General features: G+C 34.5%; 1 protein-coding gene and 1 pseudogene across 1 annotated transcript; one reads left to right on the top strand and one right to left on the bottom strand.

The window, feature by feature from the left end:
- The first annotated feature begins 1,972 nt into the window (after positions 1-1,972).
- On the top strand, positions 1,973-5,205 carry LOC147388139 (tubulin beta-5 chain). Its single transcript, XM_086420795.1, has 3 exons — positions 1,973-2,542; positions 3,562-3,831; positions 4,316-5,205. Exons 1-3 carry the CDS (start codon positions 2,149-2,151, stop codon positions 4,990-4,992), a joined length of 1,341 nt encoding a protein of 446 aa, XP_086276921.1. The 5' UTR covers positions 1,973-2,148; the 3' UTR covers positions 4,993-5,205.
- Positions 5,206-23,773: 18,568 nt separating this feature from the next.
- Positions 23,774-25,093, bottom strand: LOC147388138 (pentatricopeptide repeat-containing protein At1g31430 pseudogene; annotated as a pseudogene).
- Between the last annotated feature and the right edge of the window lie 719 nt (positions 25,094-25,812).

Genomic DNA, 25,812 nt, shown 5'->3' with positions numbered 1-25,812 from the left:
GAAAAATTGACGAGCTTTCTATAACATGCATTAATTTTGAAATAAAAAAATACCTTAAATAATCTATAGTATAAAAAGAAGTGACAAAATTAATTGATTCTGGGTACCTGTTGGATAGAACCTAATAGTTCTGGTTCCTATCGGTTCACTTTCATTTTCAGAATCGGCTCTAATCGATTTCAACAAAAAGGAATCCGAACTGTGATTTTTGTTTCTGGTTTCAGTTGGTTTTGGTTTAAATGGGTAACCCATTGACAACCCTACGTAGAAGTTTAAATGAGGATCTTTATAAGAGAAGACTGAAGTCAAGGGGCTTGTGATTTGTTCGAAAACATAATAATGGTGGTTCAATTTTCAAAGAGGCACCAAAACATGAATATATAAATTGGTGATTTAGGCATGCCTCTCCAACGGTTTCTTCGAGACATTGAGATGGTGGATTAAGTAAGATAGGTTAAAAATAATTTGTCCAAGACATTAGTGACTTGAAGATGAAAGAGTTTTAGGGTAAAAATAGTTGTCCTTACTCTTCAACTCTAGGACTTATTAAGCTTCATTTGAATTTAAATTCTCCAGGTAGATGTCATCTGAAACTAAATTCTCCAGTCACGTTGTTGAGGATGTTTTAAAATGGACCTGTGCCTAATCATATGTGGCTCTTGATTTTTTTATATAACCAATAGTAAGTTGGTACCAATTTTCTACAAGGATAATGCTGAAGTGACATCATATCACATTGATATGAGTGAAAACATCTATAGTTCCTATCCACTTTCATGTCAAGAAGTGTGATATGAGGTTTCAATTTGAGATCACTCCAAAACAACTCTTTCTACGACACAAAATGAGTTCGAATAGGTTAAACATAGTTTAATTTAGCCTATATGCCATCAAGTTAAAGATGACGAATGTCGTTAATTTTTGCTAGAGGTTGAAGGTAAGTGTGTTCGGTCTATGCTACATCTTTTCATCAATTTATTGGTGATTTAGACATGCCCCCTTAATCTATTATACATATATTTATTATTATTATATTGATTAAATTTTATTGGTTGGAGCTATTGAGAGAGAGAGAGAGAGAGAGAGTAGGGTTGGTTGGAATCGAATAACATTTGCAAATGCTTTGCCAAAATTTTTGTTCTACAAACCATTAACTGTAATTTTTTAAGAATTCGGGTGACGATTGTATCACAAAGTATCCATTGATCTATTTAAATTTTTATGTTTATTCATTTATTAATTTTGCATTTACAAATGATTTGCATTACAAAACATTGATACCAACAAGGACTTTTAAAGTAATCCTTCTAACATGTGCCCTAAGGGCATATGTTAATGTCCATTCGATGTGCCTCCTAAACAATCTTTTAAGATAAGTGCTTAAATGACTTTAAATAATATTCAAAGTAACACTACTCTTGGGATGAAGTATCAATATAGCTGCTTTATCTTGAGATACGAGTCTCTCATGTAGTTGAGGAAAAGGATGGTTTTGTACACACACAATTATTTAACAAATAAAATTAAATATAAAAAAAAAGAAAAAATTCATTATTTATCTTTTGTATTTTAACAAATTTAATCACCAATCGAAGAGGTCCAAATAACATAATCCTAACCGTCTAATGAATTTCAATTTTAAAAAAATCACTCATTTTATTAAATAGATAATTAAGATATTAATATCATTCCCTTTGTTCTGTCAAATCATTGATGATCGTAAATTTTTTAGTCAAAAGATTTTATAATTAGTGTCTTGATACCCACGCCAGATTTTAAATCTCGATTGAGATGATTTGTCGATACGTCTCGCTATTGTCCACTAACGAGATAGATAGAAAGTCTAAAGTATCGGACGAGAATTAAAATCATAGTTCATTTTTCTCATTATTAAATGAAAGTTAAACATATTGAAAAACTAAAAAAACGAAATTTTTTTTTTTTTTTGTGTAACTTTTGGGAAAATTAATGCAAATAATCTGATCTCCAAAAAGTAAATGCACACTTTTTCGTGAACTGGCGTGAATCTGTTCCCCTTGTCACTCTCACTCTCTCTTACATTAAGACCCCTCTTTCAAGCCCCCCATCATCCGATTTCTTCCCCAATTTTCCTACCAAGGCCAACCCCACCCAATTACAGAACCCAAAATGCGAGAAATCCTTCACATTCAAGGAGGGCAATGTGGAAATCAGATTGGAGCCAAGTTCTGGGAAGTAATCTGCGATGAACATGGAATAGATCCAACAGGGAAGTACAGTGGAGACTCAGATCTTCAACTTGAACGAATCAATGTGTATTACAATGAAGCGAGTGGTGGACGATACGTCCCTCGTGCGGTTCTGATGGATTTGGAGCCTGGAACCATGGATTCGGTCAGATCTGGGCAGTTTGGTCAGATCTTTAGACCTGATAACTTTGTTTTTGGCCAATCTGGTGCGGGAAACAATTGGGCTAAAGGCCATTATACAGAAGGAGCTGAGCTTATTGATTCGGTTCTTGATGTTGTTAGGAAGGAAGCTGAGAATTGTGATTGCTTACAAGGTAATATATATATTTTTTGATGATCTTAGTCCATGATTGTTTGGTTTATGGGTTTTATTTTGGTGGGTTGTTGTCAAGATCTGAACTTTAGTGTCTGTGATGATGATCTGGAATTTTATTTATTTATTTATTTTTGTTAAATTTTTTTTTTTTTTTTAAGATCTTATTTTATGTTAATTTGCTAGGTTTTTCATCTTCATTTATTAAAAAAAACCTTTGTTTGGTGTTTTTCTGGTTTAATTTAATTATGGGTCTCAGATAAAATGTTCGATCTGCTTAGAGAATAAATAGTACTTTTGTGATTGGGGAGGTTTGATCACCATGGGAAGGAATCAAGCAAACATCAAGTATATAAGTTGAGAAAATTCTTCCAAAACCTTATTGAATCTCACTTTTTTGTGCCAAATGTTTTTTCATAAAAGCTCTTTGATATTCATTTGGATGAAAGCATTAGTGGTCACAGATACTCCTTTTTTTATAGGCTGAAGTGTACAGATCCTGTTTCCTTAGCACATGAAACCAATTTCATTCCCTTGTTCCCAAATTTTATTTGATGTTTGTTAGTGATTAGTGACTATATACTTGTATGGGTACTGATGTAGGACAACCAAACTTTGCTTGATTCTAAAATAAATAATTATGAAATAAATCTAAATCCCAAACAAGTGGAAATATAAATAATTATAAAATTTTTGTTGGAACCCATTACTGTTGGTTTGATTTGTGTCCCGCATTAGGTACCCTAAAAGACTCATACATAAGTTTCTTGTTGCAATATTATTATTATTATTTTTAAATTGTAAGTAAAAGAGATTTTTTGGTTAGAAATTCTCACTTTTTTATTGCAAATTTATTTAGCTTTTGTGCTTACCACTTGTAAGCAATCTCTCCCTCACTCTCTAACTCTCTTTTCTGATACTCTCACCTTACTGCCCCCTTGATAATTTTCTATTTTCAGTCCCATATATATATTTTTCTCCATTAGTAGTTTTTAGTTTCATTGAATTTATTTTCAACAGGATTCCAAGTATGCCATTCTTTGGGTGGAGGCACTGGTTCTGGCATGGGCACCCTTCTCATCTCCAAAATCAGGGAGGAGTATCCCGATCGCATGATGCTTACATTCTCTGTCTTCCCCTCTCCCAAAGTCTCCGACACTGTTGTGGAGCCATACAATGCCACTCTTTCCGTTCATCAGCTTGTCGAGAATGCTGATGAATGTATGGTCCTTGACAATGAAGCTCTTTATGATATATGCTTCCGCACTCTCAAGCTTGCAACACCCACTTGTAAGTTAGAAATTTCCTTGTTAAGTCTTACCTATGATCCCACTGTTTGAAAATAGAACAAATTATTAAAACGGTGAAGTAAGATTGAAAATTTACCATACCGTTTTTGGAATTAAAATATTTTACCGAAACAGTAAAAAAGTTTTCCAATCCTATAAAACAGGAAATTCTTTCCCTGTTTTACTTTCAGTAAAACAGTTTTAAAAAAAATTGTTTTATAAAACAGTGAATTCCTCCCCCCCCTTTAATGAAAATATTTTTAATTCCAAAAATGGTAAACTACTGATTTCGGACTTAAAATGAACAGTGTTCCATTTTAGTAATTTTGAGTGCATGTTTTGATAAATCACCCTTGAAAATATCCCTTTTCTGTTATGCTTAATTATTATCACTTAAAAAACCCGCACTTTTGATTGTTTATGCGATGATTGAAAGGGACATGTTTCCATTCTCCTGTTTAATCTTTGGGTTTGTCTTACTTCAGTCGGTGATCTTAATCACCTCATCTCGGCCACCATGAGTGGGATCACATGTTGCCTTCGGTTTCCTGGACAGCTAAACTCTGACTTGCGGAAGCTTGCGGTGAACTTGATACCGTTCCCCCGCCTCCACTTCTTCATGGTTGGGTTTGCTCCCTTGACTTCCAGAGGTTCCCAGCAATACCGAGCTCTCTCCGTGCCCGAACTCACCCAACAAATGTGGGACTCCAAGAACATGATGTGTGCTGCCGATCCCCGGCATGGTCGCTACCTTACAGCGTCAGCCATGTTTCGTGGTAAGATGAGCACTAAAGAGGTTGATGAACAGATGATCAATGTCCAGAACAAGAACTCTTCGTACTTTGTTGAGTGGATACCCAATAATGTCAAGTCCAGTGTCTGTGACATCCCACCAAAGGGTCTAAAAATGGCTGCGACATTCATTGGGAACTCAACTTCAATCCAGGAAATGTTTAGGCGTGTCAGCGAACAATTCACTGCCATGTTCAGGAGGAAGGCTTTCTTGCATTGGTACACTGGTGAGGGCATGGACGAGATGGAGTTCACCGAGGCTGAGAGCAACATGAATGATTTGGTGGCCGAGTACCAACAATACCAAGATGCAACTGCTGATGAGGAAGAGGAGTACGAGGATGAGGAAGAAGAGGACGTTGGGGCGTGAGGTGATGGGATGGGCTGTATATTTATGATGGCACCGTTGTTAGCCAGACTTATTTGAAATTAGTTGGGTATGTCTAGTGTGTTTGTATGGGTTGTGATTCCTGTGTTTGGAATGGGGTTTGTGGTTATGTGATGTACGAGTATATACAAGTCTCAACTCAGGAACTGTATGGTTTTATGAATGTGTGACACATGTTGCATTGGCTTGTTTTGAGTGTGTTGTTTTCCTTGACCATGGGCTTAGCACTTTGGGTATGCTCATCTTGTGTGTGAAGGTATGACACAATTGACCTCATTATGTTTTCTCTTGGGTTTGTCATGTCTTCCCCCATCATTAGTTGGCTTGTTTTGATTCCTTTGTGCCTTGTTGACACTAGATTCTAAGGCCCTGTTTGGATACTAAAAACATAAGTATTTTGCCAAAGAGCAAGGTTAGAGTACTCTGTGAAGGAGTTGGAGAAGTACTTTTGTGTTGGAAAGGCGTTTGGGAATAATTCTGTGAAGTATTGACAAAAGTATTTTTCTGCTAGAAGTGTGTTTGGGAACTATACTGATTTTTCCTAACTTAAAAAAAAAAAGATCAAAATACCTTTGTGTTTTACATTTTAGTGTTTTTTATCCTTTAGTGTCATGATGTCTTCAAATTATACTATTTTTGACATTTTAACAATAAATAATATAATGTGTAGATAAACCTAGGTATATTCAAAAGTTCAAAAAAAATATTGATAGAACCTCTCTTAAAAATTGAATTATCATATATATTAAAAATATGTCTCATACATACCAAATCCTGATATAAATTCATATTTAAATAAATTTCATACATGCAATCTATATATATCTATCTAAGAAATAACATCATAATTAACACAACTATTAAAATTAAAATTGTTATGAACTATAATATATTGTATCCTATTGATGCATAAAAAAACAAATCCTTAGTAATATTTTATAGTCAGTTTTTCTTCACATGTTTATCAATCACATCAACTCCGTCAATAGATTCAACTTTATTAGCCCATAAAAATCTTTCAGTATGATTATAGAATCAAAAAAGAAATAAATTTCATCAGACTATAATAAAAATAGATATATTGTAAAGGGAATATGATAAGATAAGTTTGTTTTATTGATAATTATTATCTTTAAAGATAGACATCTATTAAAATTTATGTCTTTGTTTTCTTAGGTTCTAGTAGTAATAATAACCAGTTTCTGACCATATGAATAACACAGTGTCATCAAAACTACAATCAAAGATTTCAAATGTATGAAAAATTAAAATAGATAATTTAAAATATCTTATATGAATAACAAGTCAAATGTTTAAAATATTTAAATTAAAATACTGAATTTAAGACAAATCATCCTTAAACATTAATATTATGTCGATCATAGGCCTCTTTTATAGTTTCTAATATGAGTTCTCTTTTTTGTTCCATAGCCTTATTTGCTTTATGATGTGAATGCACAAGTGAATTTCTATGATCTAAAGATGTCGATCATTCTTCTACAAAATCATTTTGATCATATTGGGCAAATTTTACATCTGCTAAGCCTTATTTTCGAATAAAATAGTATAATTTCATTTAGACAATCACAATATCCCGTTGTGTATCAAATGAATACAAATGTATGTCACACAAAATTTCTTATTGCGCATTCAAAAGATCAAAACACCGTTCAATGACATTGCGTAGGAAATAATGTAAATGATTGAACAATTATTTCTTCTCTTTCTCCCATGCACCTTTTTGAAAATCTTGTAGATGGTAATAAATACCTCTATATGATACCAAATAGTCATCCATCAATGGATACCTAAAGTCAGTCAGGTAATACTTACTTAATAGACAAAATAAACAATTATAATCATTATAAAATATTTAAGTAAATAAAGTATTATTTCAATTAATACTTTAAGTATCGACCTTTTAGTAAGTGTGAAAATCTTGAATTAGGGTCAGTGATGATTTTCAACAATATATTTGAGTCATTTGCTTGTCTCTCCCAATCAACCATGACATATGTAAAAAAATTGTTGAAAAAGTATATAGCCAACACATTTTATGTGCCCTTTCGACTTAAGAAACGAAGTTTGTTTGTTGTAGGAACACGTGCTCTTATATATGTACCATCTATTACTCCCACACATTTCTTCATATTGAAATAATATATATATATATATAATATATATATATATATATATATATATATATATATATATATAATATATATATATATATATATATATATATATATAAGACAATGCATGAATTAGAAAAATATATATTGGTGTTAATAACAAAAAAATGTGATTATATACCTTAAAGAAATGTCAATATCTTTGGTTAGTTCGTATTTCGAGAGGGATCTCATTCGAGTATCGAGCATAATAAGAGTCCTACATAAACGTAGAACCGCCTCCAAAACTCTATGAAAACGTCTACTTATAGTCTTTTCCAAATGTTGATATCGATTGGCAGTCAATATTATACTTGCATTTTGTTCTAATATAATTAGGAACATTACCAAAGAGACTTCTAAAAAAACATGTCACGTACTCTTTAAGTTTGCCTCGTTACGAAGAGATGATAATAATTTGTGGAAAACGTGTTTCTTTATTTTAAATTGTTCATGACATAATTATTTCTTGATAAAACATAGTTTATATAATCTTCTTTAGTAAAACCATAATTTGTCTTGTTTTGTTTATTTAAAATATGAGTTATTATCATACTAATTGTGACGCCCCGCCAAACGCTAACACAAATCCCAAGGCCACCTCGAGGCATTAAGTGACGCCTCGAAATTTCGGCATGGTCTCCTCTGTTTATGTTAGCGTTTCACGGAACTCAAACCTGATAAACCAATTTATAACAAAACCTGTATATAAAAATGTAGATACAGGAAAATAACAGCGGAAGACTAATTACATCTAACATGTAAGTAGATCAGAGTGTAGAAGATTTATCAATATACAGGCTTACCAAAACACTCTCACTCTAACATAGGCCTAAACTCTCAATCCAAAAACTACATATATCCTGGATGAAACTGACAACACTAAGGGATGTGGCCCTAGTGCTCGCCAGGCAATAAACTCTGATCGTCGATCTGATCGACCAGATACTCCTCAATTACTGACTCTACGCCCGTCTCGGTAGCTGCAAGTGCTGACACTAAAAAAAATAGGAAGGAAATGGTGAGTAACAATGGTTACCCAGTAAGTCCACAACCAATTCCTACTAGTAACCCTTCCTAAGCATGATCGAATGAAGCATACTGAACATTTTAATACATGCAAGGTTTTACAAGATAAAATACGATCAACTGGTACATATAGCCAGGGATGAGTAAACTAAACAGTTTAAAAGTTTACATCACATCATCTATCATCCATACTCATTATACATTTTCCATGTTATGCAAATAATGTTGACAATATTGAAATAATAGACATGCTTCTCAGTTTATAATTCGAAATATAACAACAGATACATAATACAAATGGTGGAGTATTGGAATTAAAGAGTTGGGATTCACGACTGGATCGCTCCCAGTCGGGACATGATATTCCTCAATAACATTGTAGTTCCTGATTTTGTGGCTGGTCGCTGTTTACAACGCTTGCGGGACCATTTATCAGGCTCAGGCTGGCCGTTTGACGTGACCGTAAGCAATGGGTCTCTTTTCGATGTGTCAGAACGTTCGACTACTACTAGATTGTTAGTGATCACTGACTAATCATCTTCGCCTATGCCTATCAGGCGTGCATGTGATTCCCAAATGACACTCCACTTGTATACGACCACCTTTACAATACACGTTCGCTGGTAAAGATAAGAAAGGAATGGACCTGGATTCCAGTTGTGACTCCACTCTCATACGCGTTCCATACCACGTATGAGTTTGGTGGTCCCTACCGTACATCCCAGGATAGTGCACCCCTCCGGATGATGTGATACACTATCCCTTCAAGTATTCACAAACCCTTTAACAGCTCACAAAATAGTTACGTATATATATAGTTTTTCATTTAAAACAAAAAAGAAATTAACAGAACAGGGTTGAGAATGGATATTCAGTTCCTACCATGCAACTGTGGCCACCCGGCCTAAAATAAATAACAGTACTCGGAGCCTCTGCGCCAACATAAATTTAAATAAACATGCAACCCTTTCATTAATAACCTAGATATCTTTTTACCAACCTACACACAACATACAATGTAAAACGCAGACATCACCCCTCGGGTGTGATTCTGACATTTTACCGTTCATTCCCTTTTCCCATTCTCTCGACATTCTCACTTTTCATCTTTTCAAATCAACCATCCATTTTCAATCTTTCAAAGTCATTCTTTTGATTTTTCCCTTGAAAATCATCAAAGTTTATTAAAAAACAAGGTTCCGACGATGCACGGGACCAAAGCTGTTAAAAACGAGGAAAGCTGGTGAAAATTTGGCTAAGTGTCGGTGTAACACCCCAAATTTTTAATTCGTATCTCGAGAAAAAAAATAAATAGTGAAATTTTAAGAAAATCTTGAAAGTGGGATTTAGGGGTAAAATTTTAGGATGTTTCTGATCATTTTTAATGGAATCTGACCTCACCATTAGATTCAAAATGATCGAAAAACATAGTTTAGCCTATAAGCACGCTCAAATGCGAGTCCGAATATAAAAGTTGCAAAATCCTCGATTACCGGGTCGGACCAGGCTAAAACAGTGATTTTTAGTTAGAGCAATAATTTTTAAAATTCGATCATACCATTGGGTTTATAACGAAAAATTATTCAACATGGACTATTTATTTGTCATTTTTGGAGATCAGGAAGTTTAATTATCGCCAAAAACGAAAACGACATCAAGTTTATAGGTCACGTCAGGCAAAAAATGTAAACTTTTGATGGAGACATAGTTTGTAGAAATTGACTATACCATTAGATCCGGAACGAAAAATTAGATGAAATATAGTATTCATTTGTCAGTTTTGGAATCCGGATGATCAAATTATCATCGATCGAAACAATTGACAAAATACCGAATTCGTCCCACATTTTATTTAAATAACATTAATTTTTTTTTTCTCTCATCTTCCCCACTCGTCCAACAGTGCGAAAAAAAAAAAAAAAAACGAAAAAAAAAGAAATTTGTTTTTCCTCCGATTTTTTCACTTCAGATCTCTCGCAAACGGTCCATTTTCGACGATCGCCGCAGAAGAGAAAAAGGTCCGCAGCTATGTTCTCTACAAAACCCACCCAACCTTTCTTCGTTTCACTTTCTATTTCATCCAATATCGTCAAAAATCAGCCGTATTTGGATACGGAAATTTCGAAACTTTGACCTCGAATTTCGTCCGTTTCGGAGTCAAACCGTCTTTCGACGCAGAAGGGAGAAACGTCCGCAGCCTCATTCTCTACATAACCCAACCAAATTCCTTCCGTTTTCTCATATTTTTCACCCCGTATAGTCAAAAATCAGCCATATTTTTATACGGAGATTTTCGTAACTTCGACCTCGATTTTGATCGGTTTCGGGGTCAAACCGCCTTTCGCCGTAGAAGGGAGAAGAGATGAGCACATCGAGATATTCAAAACCACCAGGTCGATTTCAAAAATCATCCGCTTCGAAGTTCGGTCCGTCTCGATTTCCGCGCCGATCGCCTCGATTTTCGCGCACACGCTTTGATCCTTTCGCCTAGAGATTGTAAGGAACTCTCAATTTCTATTAGTAATCTAGATTGTGAAAATTGCCTTTAGGATTTTATCGAAAAATTTGGATGTATTTTTAAAATATAGAATTATTTTGTTATTTCAAAAATTCACCCCAGAAATTGCATGTTTGATATGTTTAATTGTATTTTTAATAAATTATACGTGGGTAGGGTATTTTAACGGGTTATTGCCATAAATTGGGTCTTGTGCACTGCTCGGACCCCATTTTGATATGAAATTTGTATTTTTTTTCAATATTATTGATAGAAATAAATTCTATAGTTGAAAAATGTGATTTAATATTCAATGAACTCATATTGAGTTGATGAATATCAGAAAATGGATATTTTATGAAGAGATTGAAAACTGTAAAAGTCGAAAAAAGGGAAAAAAGGTATGAAACGGTAAAATGTCAGAGTCACACCCGATGGGTGATGTCTGCATTTTACGTTGTTGTGTTGTATACAGGTTGGTGAATGGATATCCAGGGATAATGTTACTGGTTGCATGTTTATTTACTTTCTGTTAGCGCGAGGCGCTCTGTTATGTTATTTATTTTAGGCCGAGTGGCCACACTTGCATGGTAGGAAACTGGATATCTATTCTCAACCTTGTATTGTTAATTTCTCTTTTGTTTTCAAATGAAAATAATATATATATGTAACTATTTTGTGAGCTGTTAAAGAGTTTGTGAATGCCTGAAGGGATAGTGCATCATATCATCCGGAGTGGTGTACTATCCTGGGATGTACGGTAGGGACCACCAAGCTCATACGTGGTATGGAACGCGTATGAGAGTGGAGTCACAACTGGAATCCAGGTTTATTCCTCTCTATCTTTACCAGTGAACTTGTAATGTAAAGGTGGTCGTATACGAATGGTTTGTATATTTGGGAATCACATGTACGCCTGATAGGCATAGACGAAGATGATTGGTCAGTGATCACTAATAATCTATAGTAGTTGAACGTTCTGACACATCGAAAAGAGACCCATTGCTTACGGTCACGTCAAACGGCCAGCCTGAGCCGGATAAATGGTCAACCAAACGTGGTAAGTGCAGCGACCGACTACAAAATCAGGAACTAAAAGCCAGAGAGAAATTATAACATCATGTCCCGACTGGGAGCGATCCAGTCGTGAATCCCAACACTCTAATTCCAATACTCCACCATTGTGTATTATGTATCTGTTGTTTATTTTGATATATAAAATGAAATCCATGTTTATTATTTCCTTTTGATCAATTAGATTTGTATAAAAAGATAATGTTATAGTGAGTACTGCTGATCGATGTAATGTGAGTTTTAAAATGTTTAGTTGTTCATCCCTGGCTATATATACTAGTTAATCGTAATTTCTTCTGTAAAACTTTGATTATTTTAAAATGATTCAGTATGCTTATTCGTTCATGTTAGGAGGGGTTATTGGCAGAAATTGTTTGTTTCCCTACTGGGTAACCATTGTTATTCACCCTTTCTTTCTCCATTTTTTTAGTTTCAGATCCGAAGTTTGGCGAGGCAGATATAGAGCACGAGTGAGAATCATCTGGTGGGTCAGATAGACAGTCAGAGTTCGTCACTTGGTGAGTATTGGGGTTATTACCCCTAGTGGTGTCGATTTATCCGAGAGTATTATACATGTTGTTCTGAGTGTTAGGATTTCTGTTAGAGTGAGAAATTTTGTATAATCCTGTATCCCGGTTATTCTTCCGCACTCTGATCTTTCGTACATTATTAGACTTATATAGGCTTCCGCTAGTATTATATTTTATATATGTATGCAGGATTGTATGTCGGTTATCAGGTGCAGGTTGAACGCCTTGGAATGCTAACATAAACAGAGGAGACCATGCTGAAATTTCGAGGTGTTACATAATATCTCAAGATCTGACATGGGGATTTGTGTTAGCGTTCGACGGGGCGCCACAGATGGTATCAGAGCATAGTATTAGATCCGTATGGGATACAGATCTGCTATGTTTTGGAGAATTGGTTGATACCACAGATATTAGAGCGATAATCATAGAGTGTTACTAAGAATTCGATATTCGAGCTCTCCAGTAATTCCATATTGGAATTATGAGTTCTTCCGTGTCTAGATATCTATAGAGCCTAGTAAGCCTAGGATAAGATTATAAGTTTGTTCTGTTAGTAATGGAAATGGAGTCCATTACTATGTTCCAGGCTGTGGTAGAATTCATAGTTACGTAAGAACGATTTTGGCCGTATTTTGATAATTGCCTTGTTACGGATAAACATAAGCGTGAGGAATGAACAAGGTAGAGGCCGAAACATAATAGAGACAAGACAGATTCTGGATCAGACCATTGACCGGATAGCATAGTTAATGTCATTCATCGGACAAATGGCTGAATCTCATGTCAAGTTTAGAGAGGAAATATGAATAACACAACCACCACCACCTTGAAGTCAAATAAAAGGAAAACAATTAGTATCTAATAAGAGACAAGTAATTATGAAACTAGCAAATTCATAGGAAAAATAATCATACTTGAGAAGCGAGATGATAGACATACCCACTCAATGGATGAAAGAATTTTATAAGAAACAACATATACTATTAAAATAGACGAAGGAAAGAGTTGTGGTATGTTATGAATGTGGCAAATCGGGACATAAAGGAGAGTAAGGTATCCGACAATGACGTTCGAGAGTCGAGGTTGGATAGCTCGAGAGTCGAGGTTGGGCTGACTTGGATGCGAAACGAGTGAGGGTTAGCAAGGTATCCGACAATGACGTTCTCCTTTTCCTCCATAATGAAGTATAGACCTAGCTCCTAACTCGATGAAGCCCTCGGATGGAATGTGTTGAGGTTTACTCGAGCTACCTGACTGGTTTTGATGGATGATGGAGAAAACGAACGAGAATGACCAACCAAAGGTGGTGAAGTTGTAGCCCTCGTTGTGGCCGACAACTTTGCCTTCTTCGTTGAGGTTCAACTCGGCTTCGTTCGCGCACAAACTTGATGGCAATGGGTCGAAATCCTAGGGTGGAGAAGTGGCTGTCGTTTGGTCCCTTAGAGTAGAAGAGAAACGAAATAAAAGAAACTCCACTTTCCTTTAAATAATAGACTTGAGGGTAAACTTGTAATTTCCCTTCATAATTTATAATTTTTGCGATAACTCGATTATTCGGAATCGAAAAATGACAAACGAGTATACCATTTCGAATAATTATTCGTTACGGACCTAACGGTGTTATCAAATCTTTTCGATTCTTGCTCTAACAAAATTCCACTGTTTTGGGTCTCAACTTAACGCGAAATTCGAGGATTTTATAACTTTTTCATCTGAACTCGAATTCAAACTTGCTTAGAGGCTAAAGTATATATTACGATCGTTTTGAAACTAATGGTGAAGTCGGTTTTCCTTGAAATTAATCATAACAATATTCGAGTATTTTACTCTAAGTCTCTTCTTCGATATTTTCCTCAAAATCTCACCATTTAATTTTCTCGAGATATGAGTTGAAAATCTGGGGTGTTACACTAATTGCTAATAGTTTAAGAGTATCATTCGATGATGAATTTTTCAAATCTCTATCTGACGATAAATCCATCAACTCATTATCCGACGATAAAGACATAAAAAATGCATCCGACGATGAAGCCATCAAGTCTTTTTGTTTTCAAATATGTTATGAGCTATCAAAATTCAAACTTATAAACAACTAAAATACCATGATCTAACGATAATAAACTAATCAATACTGATTTAAACATAACATAAATATCCCCATTACAAAAAATAAAACATAAGCATCCGACATATATAAAGACCAAAACATCCAACAAAGATAAAATACCAACTACTTAAAATTCTCTAATATCAAAAAATAATCACACGAGGAATCCTACATATCACTACGACCACCAAAACTACCACCAATTGACATATTTCTTCTATTTACCAACTATTATAGACGCGCCTTCTTCGTCTTAAAACAACATAACATATCTCTGAATCCTAACTTTCTTAACTCTTAATAGCTTCAACAAGTTAACCAAATTGATTTTGAGATATATTATTTTTGGTTGTTTTCTTATGTTGTGATTGAGACTCCTTACTAGATGACGTCTTCTTAAATGTAAGAAAATTGTGTTCTTACTATCAAGATTATCTGTATTTTAAGATATATTTGTTAAAGATTGGATTTTGGATTACACCTCTGGTTGAGTCTCAATGATTAAATTAGGATTATCATCATCATCCAGATTCTCTTCAATAAAGTTATAATTCATTGTAGGAATTAGGCATAAGAACCAGTGGATGTGGTCCCATTGAATATAAGGTCTAGCTCATAAACAAATTCGAGTATCTTGGAACGAAATTTACTCTTATTTGAATGGGTCAATAAAAAAATATTGATATAAATATTTGATAAAACAAATGCAACTAGGTTGGATAAGCTAGATTAAAATATTACCTTCAACCTATCAACCCACCAAGCATCGTCAATAACAATGACATTCATTACTCTATCATATTCAATCCTACTCATATTCATCAAATCATTCCAATTCTTCCAGTTAGACCTAGTTTTATTCCAATGGTTATGAAGTTGTTTCATTTCTAAGTGCATATTTGTTCTATTTTTAAGTTCCTACCGAAGGTCATTCCAACTTTGTTTATCCAAAGTAAGGCTATTTATACGACCATGTTGGATCAATTCAAGACATTTATCGATAAATGTCTTATAAGTTTCTTGTGTCCAAACAAATTTTATGTTGTCTGATTCAGAAGTCAACTTTTTTCCCTTGTGTTGGGTTTCAGACATTTTTTGTTACCAATTAAAACCAGTGCACAAAACTTAGACGCTAGTAGATTTGTTTTATTAGATGTGTTATTTAGAGTTTATACACATACAAAAATAGAGATTTCAAATAGTTTATACAAAATTAACGCTTTGGAGAAAATCAAACCTTCAATGGCACAAATAAAATTAAGAACACAATTTGTTTATATGATCCTCAATTCTATTGTTGACTCATTTTATTGCAATGTTATTGTGTTTAAGAATTTGTAAGAAAATGTTAATTTATAAATATTCATAAGTATTCCTAAGAAAATGTTTTCCCAACAAATATACAAACAAGAAGACGATAGTAATCAAAATGAAAACTTTTTAACCTATTCAATTTGTAATTTTCAATGTCATATAGAAGCATTTGGTTGGTACATCCAGTCAGAATTTACACGCAATTATACTTAAGATTGATGTTTTGTGGATTTTCAAAGGTATGAGAGGATTATTCAATGATTCAATTGGGTAAACTAGAATTCAAAAAACTTGAAACAAATGCTAGAAAATCAGTGGACTTTATAAATGACTGGAAGATTGATTTTCTTTCCATTCCCTTGCTACTTCCTAGCCTATTTCATAAGAATTGCCTTTATATAAAATTGTAACTGTTGATCATTTGAAAAATAAAGTTAAGGATCTTAAGGAAACCAATCAATTGGTGGGCTACATTGTCTTCTTTATTGAAAGGTATGGATAATTTTCATTGAGAGAGAAAGATTGATTGATTTATTTTTGGCTGTAAGATTGGATTGTCTTCGTTATTGAAAATTTAACAGACTTTCGACTATATGTTGCCAATTCTTGCATAAAGCAACAGTTAGTTGTAGATAAAAACAAAAAACTAAATTCAAGTAATGATTTTAAAGAGAATTGGGTAAACTAAATTCAAAAAATCTAAAAAATGTAATTATTTTTGGTGACCATGCTAGAACCGCAAAGAGAATAAATTAGCCAAAAGAAAAACAAAAAATAGAATAAACAAAATCCATTTTACATTCAGCAAAGTTGGCAAGAAAAAATTACCTATTGAATAAGACAAAGGGTTGGCCGAACAAAAGAGAAGAAGATATTGGTGCTAGTTTGAGGATGATGAGTTGGCCAAATGGTGATTACTCCATGATTTGAAGGTGTCATTCTTTCAATTTGGTCGAACAAAAGAGAAGACGATCTTGGTACTGGTTTGAGGACAAAGGGTTGGCCGAACGGTGATTGCTCAAGGATATGAAGGTTTGACTATTTCAATTTGGCCGAATAATAGAGAAGACAATCTTGGTGTTGGTTTGAGGACAAAGGTTGGTCAAATGGTGGTTGCTCCACGATTTGAAGGTATGATTCTTTCGACTGAATAGAGGAGAAGAATCTTGGTGTTGTTTTGAGCACGATTTCAAGGTATGATTCTTCAATTTGGTCAAACAAAGGAGAATAACACCTGTTGTGGCTTTTAGGGCAAAGGTTTTGTTTAGGGAAAATGGTTTTGTTATGATTCAAATATGATGGATATTCTCTTGAAAAATAATAAAAGGTGAAGGGCATTTTAGGAAAACAACGTTAATTATACCTGTTGTGACTTTTAGGGAAAAAATGTCTTGAAATTCATTTTTAAGCTAATAGTGACTTAAATCTGATCTTTACTTAGAGGAAAAGGGTAAGGAGGTTCAATTGTGAGACAACAAAGGTATTAAGCACCTCGTCTTACCCACCAAATTGGTGGTTACCAAAGGTTGGTCAAAAGTGAAGTACAAATCATTTTTTTTGAAGTTAGAGGAGATGGTAGAGTATTTAAGAATCAAACGAAATATAATTTGACTTCCAAACTCGTAAAAAGAACTCAATAAATAAGTCATATACAAAAATACATATTTTCTAGAATTTTTTGTGAGCTTAAGGTTTTTGTGTAAATCTAATTAGATTTCTCCTTTTAGGTCATCAAACATGAACTACACATTTATGTACTCACTTAGGAGTATATTTTTGTTGGTTAAGTTATAGGGACATGTCCATCGATAAAGCATATCCTTGAGAAAACATTCACCTTATACATAAAATTGCATTCATTAGGGACTATTTTTGTTGGCTTAGAGTCTTAAATATAGATCTAAAGAGATCTACACTTTTGAATCATAAACTTTTAGAATACAAGTAAAGTAGTGTGTGCTAAGGTGTGTATGCATGTTATGTTTCATGAATGAACTTATTAAATAGACTTAGAAAGGGGAGATTACTTCACATGACGAAAGTTCACTCTCTTCTTCCTTATGCCATTAAAGAAAGAAACCAAACTAGGACTTTAAAGTGTTTGAAAGTTAAAAGAAATTGAACAACTTGCTAGGAATTAAAAGTTCTAAATGGACTTATAGTAGTAAGGATCCTCACACTAAGGGATTAACTTTCATCCACATAAATCAGAACAATGATGTAACAACTATCCAATCCTCGACGAATAAAAAAAGTATGATCTAAGTGGCATCTGGAAAACTCCATATATAGAATAACCTTAGAAAAAACGTTGAAATCAGGCTCACGAAGATTGTTTCAAACCATTTGAAGATTTGAGAAGGCGACATATCTTCTTAGAATACTCTCTCTGGGAGGGGTCCATATAGATAACCCCAGTTAAGTCCTCATTTAGAAAATCATTCTTCACACCGACTTGGTGAAGAGGCCTTGAGTGACATGTAATTAAAGAGATAAGAATGTGAATAATGGAAAGTTTAGCTATATGGACACGTATAACACCAAAATCTTTTGTTATAGTTAGTGTAAATCCCTTAGCAACTATACATGTCTTGAATCGATCAATGGTGCTATCTGTGAGACATTTGATGGTGAAAAATCATTTACAATAAACAATTCGCTCCTTAGAGGGAAGGGGAATAAACTCCCAAGTGTGATTCTTTTGCAAAACATTCATTTTAGTAGTCATGACTCCAATCCATTGAGGATCTCGCAAAGTCTTTGATATAGACCAAAGAATTCAAATATAATCAATTTTAGCAAGGTAGGATTGATAAGAAGGAGAAAGTTCTTGATAAGAAATAAATTGGACAATAGGATGATCAGTAACACACCTTTATTTATCTTTTAGAAATAAAATAGGCAAGTGAGAATCAGATATAAAAGGGATAGGATTAGGTATAAGATAGGGTATACCTGAGCCCAAAGAGGAAGTTGGCAAGGTTGGAAAGGGGCGAAGGTGATGAAAGTAAACTTGAAGCGTTGACAAAGATGAAGAAAAGATTGAAAAAGGGTCCTATAAAGGAAAAGAGCCCTACAAAGAAGATGTGGCATAAAAGTAGGGAATATTTTCAAGAAAATTGACATTAAGAAAATGTATGACACGATGAGAAACATAATCATAACATTGACACCCTTTTAACATAGATGAGTAACCCAAGAAAATACAACAAATGACTTTGTCATCTAATTTCGTACGATAAAGGGTTTTGTCTTGAACAAAACAAGTGCAGTAAAAGACTCTGGGTGTAATGAGAAAAAATGATACTATCAGGTCGAAGAATATAAAAAGGTATTTGTCCTACTAAGGAACGACTTGAAATACAATTAAGAAAGAAAACTGCAATGATGATTGTCATATTCCAATATAACTTAGGAACATGCATTCCTCAATGGAGACAACGGGCAATATTCATTAAGTGGTAATTCTTGCGTTTCACCACTCCGTTTTACTCAAGAGTATAGGGATAAGTCAACTGGTGAAACATATCATACTCATGAAGGTGAGAATGAATCCCATCAAAAATATATTTTCCTTCATTATCAAACCTAAGAGATTTAACAGTAATAACATACCAAGTCTAAATTATTTTACAAAAATTAATAAAAATAGGAAGTACCTCAAAACAAGAATGCATCAGATAAACTCAAGTACAACGAGAATAATCATTTATAAATGTAACATAATATCGATGACTAATAAAAGTAATAATAGGGGAATACCCCCACACATTAGAGTGATCTAAATCAAACATTCATGAAATCGATGCATACAAGGAATATATGAAGCACACGTCTCTTTAGAAATCTCACACACAAAGTACTGAAACTTGTGTCTACTATAAGAATTTTTTAAAGTAGAAAATAAAAAACATAAATGTTGAAAAGTAGTATGTTTTAAACAAATATGCGACAAATCTAAAGACTAAGATAAAAAAGTATGACTCCTAGAGAGTGGAAGCACATAAGCCAGAGCAATAGTATGTGGAGATCAAAATAAATACAATACATCCCTCTCATACCCCTTGTCAAAAATCTTCCTCGAAGATAGGTCCTAAAAAATACAGTGAGCAGGAAAAAAATTTATTGAGAAATTTAAATATTTGGTAATACTACTTACAGAAAAAAGGTTAAGAGATAAGTAAGAAACATAAAGCACAGAAAATTTCAGAGGATAAAAAAATGATACTCTTGTTGTGGATAGGTGTAAGAGATCCATCAACAAAATGAACCTTTCTATGAGTAGCAAGAAAAATAGAAGAAGTAAAATGACTAGACTGATCGGTCATGTGATCAGAGGTACTATAATCAATTACCCATGTTAAGAGAGCAGAACCAGGATAAGTGATATGAAATATAAAAGAAATACCTAAAGGAGTGGTAGTAGAAGCCACGGTCGAAGATGAACGAGTATGAGTATGGATCTGATCTCGTACAATAGTGACAATCTGGGTCTAAAGCTATGGTAAATCAATAGTACTAAGCAATGCAGAAGGATTAGTGGTAGGAACTAATGATGAATTTACAGTGGCAACACGAGGAATGGAATTCCCCAAAGAAAAAATGGTAAGAGATTACAACAAATGAGGATAGAGTTGAAAACATCGGATCTTCTTTTTTGCCAATCTTCCCACAATGATTGTAAATAAGATTATTTCCTCGATCGCAACCACAACCCCCATGGTCACAACTCCTAAATCCTTGGGCATGAGAGTCAGAAAAATCCGAATTGACTGTTAGAACCATCTAATCAGTAGTTGGAGTAGAAAGAATACCCGAAACCTGAGTTTGAGATGGAACTATACGATGACTATGCTCATCATTATCAATGGTCACAAATGTCTCAATTAAATAAGTAAATGAGTTGTATTAAGAATGTGGATTTGAAGTACCTCAAACTTAGGACGTAAACCCATGATAAATCGATATGTTTGATATCGAGTAATTCTCATAACCACATACTCGCCTGCTTATGCTGGCAATCCATTCATAGACTCATAAAGAGAGAGCTCATCCCAACGGGATTGAAGAAATCCAAAATAATCAACTACACTCTGATTTTTTTAGGTAGCCTAGACAATGTCTTGATAAAACTCATAAATCCTTGAGTCATTCCTAGTAAGTGCATATCTTAGTGAGAGATGATTACAAATATGAGAGAGTATCATGATACATAAACATGGTATAGATGCATTGTTCCATGAAATTAAATAGTTATCCAAAAATAATGCAATTATCAATCTTCCAGTATTCAAATTTGGGGTCAATGATGGGTGGCTTATTGATAGTGCCAAAAACCATTCAGATTTACATCTACTGCCCAAATAAAGTCTCACAGACTGAGACCATAATTGAAATTGGAACTATCTAATAGGGCACTAGTAATCCATTGGGTTAAAGAATTCCCCCCCCCCCCCTCCCTCCAAGACTAGTGTTTGAATCATTGATCTCTTGGTTCATTGTCATAGCTCATGAAGAACAGGTGGAGATACGGGAAATAAGGAATTGGTAATTTTGGCTTGAAGGGGGAGGTCTTTCACAATCTCAAACCAATATGTGATTACCAAATAGGTAAAAAATAGCTTATATGAACTAGAAAAATGACACAGAGAAGGGGAGGCAGCTCTGTCACACAATATGAACAAAACAACATCAGCCATCCCTATTACAAGGCAGTAACAATCACACAACATCAAGGTAATAGTAGTCGCACAACAACACCTAGCAGCTCTAACTTAAGGTAGGAGCCCAGCCAAGAGTTTTGTTTAACAACAGGAGCACAAAACCATCAACCAATCCGATAACAAGGCAGTGGTAGTCGTAGATGACTCCACAACAACAACCCTATCACAAGATGGAAACATTGTTGTAGGAAAGAAAAAATAATGTAGAAACTCTAGCGTAGAGCAAAAATAGATCCACACAACCTGTCACAAGGCAAAAATCCTATCATATGGCAGAAACGCAACTTGAAACTGTATTGTAGCATGTGATAACTAGCAAAATCCCTATCGCAACATGCGATTAGAGGAATATGATCAAAAGGAGGAAAAAGAAACCTCCGAAGGGGAAACCTTATAACAAAATCGCTGCTAAGTTGTTTGGTCTCAAGATCTAGGGGATTGATGAAAGGGAAAATGAGAAGAGAAGAGAAGAGAAGAGAAGAGAAGAGAAGAGGTGATGGTTCAAGATCCAAAATCAAAGAGAAACCCAATGAGTGGGTGTCGATGGGTCCTCTAGGACTTTGATACCAAGAAGAATTATAAAAAAGTAATTGTTAAGTCTCATAATGAAAGTTTGAAAAATATTTATATTAATAAATGTGAATAGATAAAAATGCCCTTACATATAAATAATAGGAAACTAGGAAACTAGGAAATAATAAACATTACAAGACATTATTTCCAATAAGGTCACTACGCACAAATTTTAGAGAATTCTCTTAGATAGGCAAAGAGGTCTATGCCATTTGAATTTGGTCAATTTACAAGGATTTATTGGAGAATAACTTTGATTTGAGAACACGAGGATGGGCTTAAGTCAATCAACCTTAATTTCGTCTCATCAAAATGGGGACAAGAGGGTAATTGACTCTTTGTGGGGACTAAGGGTGACCAAGAGTCAATGGTAAAAGAAGAATACAATTATCAAAAGACTAAGGTTACGAAATTAATGAAGGCTTGATACACGAGTAAAATTAGCAAGTGTTTGAATTTTCTTAAGGAAAAATAATTAAGGGATCGATTAATAGGTAATTTTTCTAAGCAAATCTAGCACTCAAGTGCACTAATCCCCAATAAAACTGGGTATTGGGTAAATGAAGTTCTTTGTAAAATTGCAAGTGTTGATGACTCACCCAAGGTTTTGTACAAAATTGATAAGACCATGGGTGACATAAGGTTCAAATGAAAATCAACCTAGGCCATGGGTAACCCATGGTCTAGCTTGGTTTCAAACTTTTAAAACACATTTTGAAGAATTGGGATCCACTAAAAACTTTGAATCGGACTTCACTTTGCTGGATTTCAAAAGCTATCAAGCTCAATCCGGACTAATTGGGGTGTCTACAACCCTAATTAAAGATCAAAACACACCAATCAAATGTTAAAAATGTTTGGCTCTAATTATTATCTTCATGTTACAAAACATTACAAGACCAGTTCAAACAATATCAGTAGTTGTTCACAATTATGATTAGGCTCAAATAAAATCTTAAACAAAAAAAATCAAAAAAAAAAATTGAGAGAGAACTTCTATATGGACCCCAACTTTTACTTATTCCAAACCATTTACTTATTTTCTTTAGGGTGAATCTCCATTTCCTAAAATGAATATGACAAAATTTTGAGTGCGGTACACAGTTCATTTTAATTCCCAAAACATGCATTCGGCATTTTTTTAACCAACGAACTCGTGAGTTCGTTACTTTTAATATCTACGAATTCGTAGATATACCAACAGATTCATTGTTTATAAAAGTGATGAAGTCATTCGAATTGCATGTTTTGGGAATTAAAATGAACAGTGTACCGAAACCGGAATTTGGACAAGTTGCGCACATTTTGGGAAAAATCCTTGCTCTTTATTTTTAATTGGGGTGTAATAAGTAAAAGTTGGGGTGCCAATAGCAACTCTATTTTTTCCCCTTTGATCAGCCTTGGATCAACATATGCATATAAAGATCATGTCTAATTTTATTCATAAAATTTGCAAATAATCTTTCCACAATCAAATCCATCGAAACTGTCATTCGGTTGTTGCTAAGAGAACAATAAGATGCTGTTGAGGTTTTCCTTCAATGTTGGTTATGAAGTTGTTCCTCTCGAAATTTGGCTCAAGCTCACCCTAAGGATCATAGTGTAGGCATTCTTGCTTCTCTTTCTTCGATCTTCAGGTACACATCTGTTTTACTAACATGTACTGTCTAGTTGCTTTGTAATTCAACCCACATTTCTCCTTGATCTTTCGTGGGTTTAAAGCTAGTGAGCTCAAGTTCAACTTACTCACCAAGAAGAGGTTTTATTTCAATAGAGCTGATGCCTGCCTCCTTTTTCATATCTAACTCCTTCATGATTCTCCTCATATCCACGACTTTGTCCCATCGACCAGCCAAAGCATAGAAGTTTGATAATAAGATGTAAACTTCATGGCCATGAGGTCTCAACTTGATCAACTCCTTTGCAACCTTTGCCCCAAAATCAATGTCAAAATAACTGATGCAAGCACTCAGTATAGTCTTGTAAGCTACGAGTCTTTGGTCTGGTAGCATGGTTTCGATAAACTTCTCTGCTTGGGATAATAAACCACCTCTACTTAATAGATCAATTAAGCAACCAAAGTGTTCAATCATTGGTTGGATTTTATAAAACTCTAACATCCTATCAAACAAAAGGCAACCTTCGTCAACCATCCCGGAACGGCTACACGCCATCAAAATAGCAACAAATGTGGCTTCATTCGGTCTCATTCCTTCTTTTTCCATTTGCTCGAACAAAATCAAAGCCTCTTTTCCGTGCCCATAATCCGCAAGTCCCATAATCGCCACAGTCCAAGTGAAAACATCTCTATAGCCCATTTTGTAGAATGTTGCCATGGCATCCTCTAAACTCCCACATTTAGCATACATGTCAATCAGAGCTGTTCCTACAAAGCCGTCTAGTTTTATATTTCCTTGGAGGATGAACCAATGAACTAATCTACCAAGTTTCAAGTCCGAAAGACCAGCACAAGCCGAAAGCACACTAACTATAGTGGTCTCGTCCGGGCTTACTATATCCATGTCCATTTTCTCAAAAAGCTCTAATGCCTCCTTATAGCGCTTGACCTTTACATACCCATTAATCATAGAATTCCATGTAATAATGTCTTTAACAACCATTTGGTTGAAGATCATTCGAGCTTGATCTACTAACCCCAACTCAACATAACCATTGATCAAAATTGTATACGATACATCATCTCTTCGCTCCACCATTTCATGAAATAATCGTAATGCCATATCCATGTTGCCACTTTTACTATACAAACCCAATAGTGAATTTTCCAAATTCAACCCACATTGAATCCCAACTTTAATTATATATCCATGTATCGCCCTTCCATACGCTCTCCCTCCTATTTGTGCACAAACGGACAAGAGAATCACCATAGTTATCGCATCAACTCTGACACCACCAACCATCATTTCCTTAAAAAGGAGCAATGCTTCGAACCGCGAAGCACAACTTGTGCTATAACTTACAAGAATTGAATTCCAACTCACCAAGTCTCTTTGTGACATTTCATCAAACAATTGGCGTGCATCCTTAATTTTTGTCATTGACCCATAAAGTTGAATCAGAGAGTTTTGTATATAAATATCAGAATGTAGAAAACCCATTTTTGTGACATGGGCATGAACTTGTTTGCCTTTAAGAAGTGAAGATAAACGAGTACAAGCTTGGAGTAAAGGAGTGTAGGTGTAGTAATCAGGTGAGATGTTGCTTGATTTAAGGAAGTAGTTGTAAATGATGGTGGCCTCAAGGGGTGTGGGGCTCTTAGAGTAGGCTCTAATAATAGAATTCAATGTGAGAGTGGTGGTGTTGATGAGACCAGTTGTTATGGTGTGGGCAAATATTTGAGATATTTTTCTAACGTTATGGGTCGATTGTTTGAGCATTAATAAGATAATGTCTAAGGTTATTCTACTCATTATGGCCTTTGATCTAGAATTTTAGATCTTATCTTACATGAATTATGTTAAAGTATGGTTCCTTGTACGTGTCAAGTGTAAAAGATTTGAATTGACATAACGGGTGACATTAAAGACGTGTCACATGCACTGTGCGATCAGGGGTAGCGATTTGTCTAATAAATTGCTTTTGCCCATAATTATTTCATGAGTTAATAGTAATTTGATATGGGTCGAACATGGTTGTTAGGTTGTTGAGTAATTGGTGGACTCAGCAAGTAGAACGTGTAGACTTGCCTGAGAGAGAGAGGAGTGTCATGAGAGTCAGTAATTGAGTCGTATACTATTTAGTAAGTCGCAATGTGAAT

This window comes from Akebia trifoliata, chromosome 13 (assembly GCF_017979445.1).
Source record: "Akebia trifoliata isolate Shusen 1 chromosome 13, ASM1797944v1, whole genome shotgun sequence".
In the NCBI taxonomy this organism is placed as follows: Eukaryota; Viridiplantae; Streptophyta; class Magnoliopsida; order Ranunculales; family Lardizabalaceae; genus Akebia; species Akebia trifoliata.
This window is presented reverse-complemented; position numbering and strand designations above follow the sequence as displayed.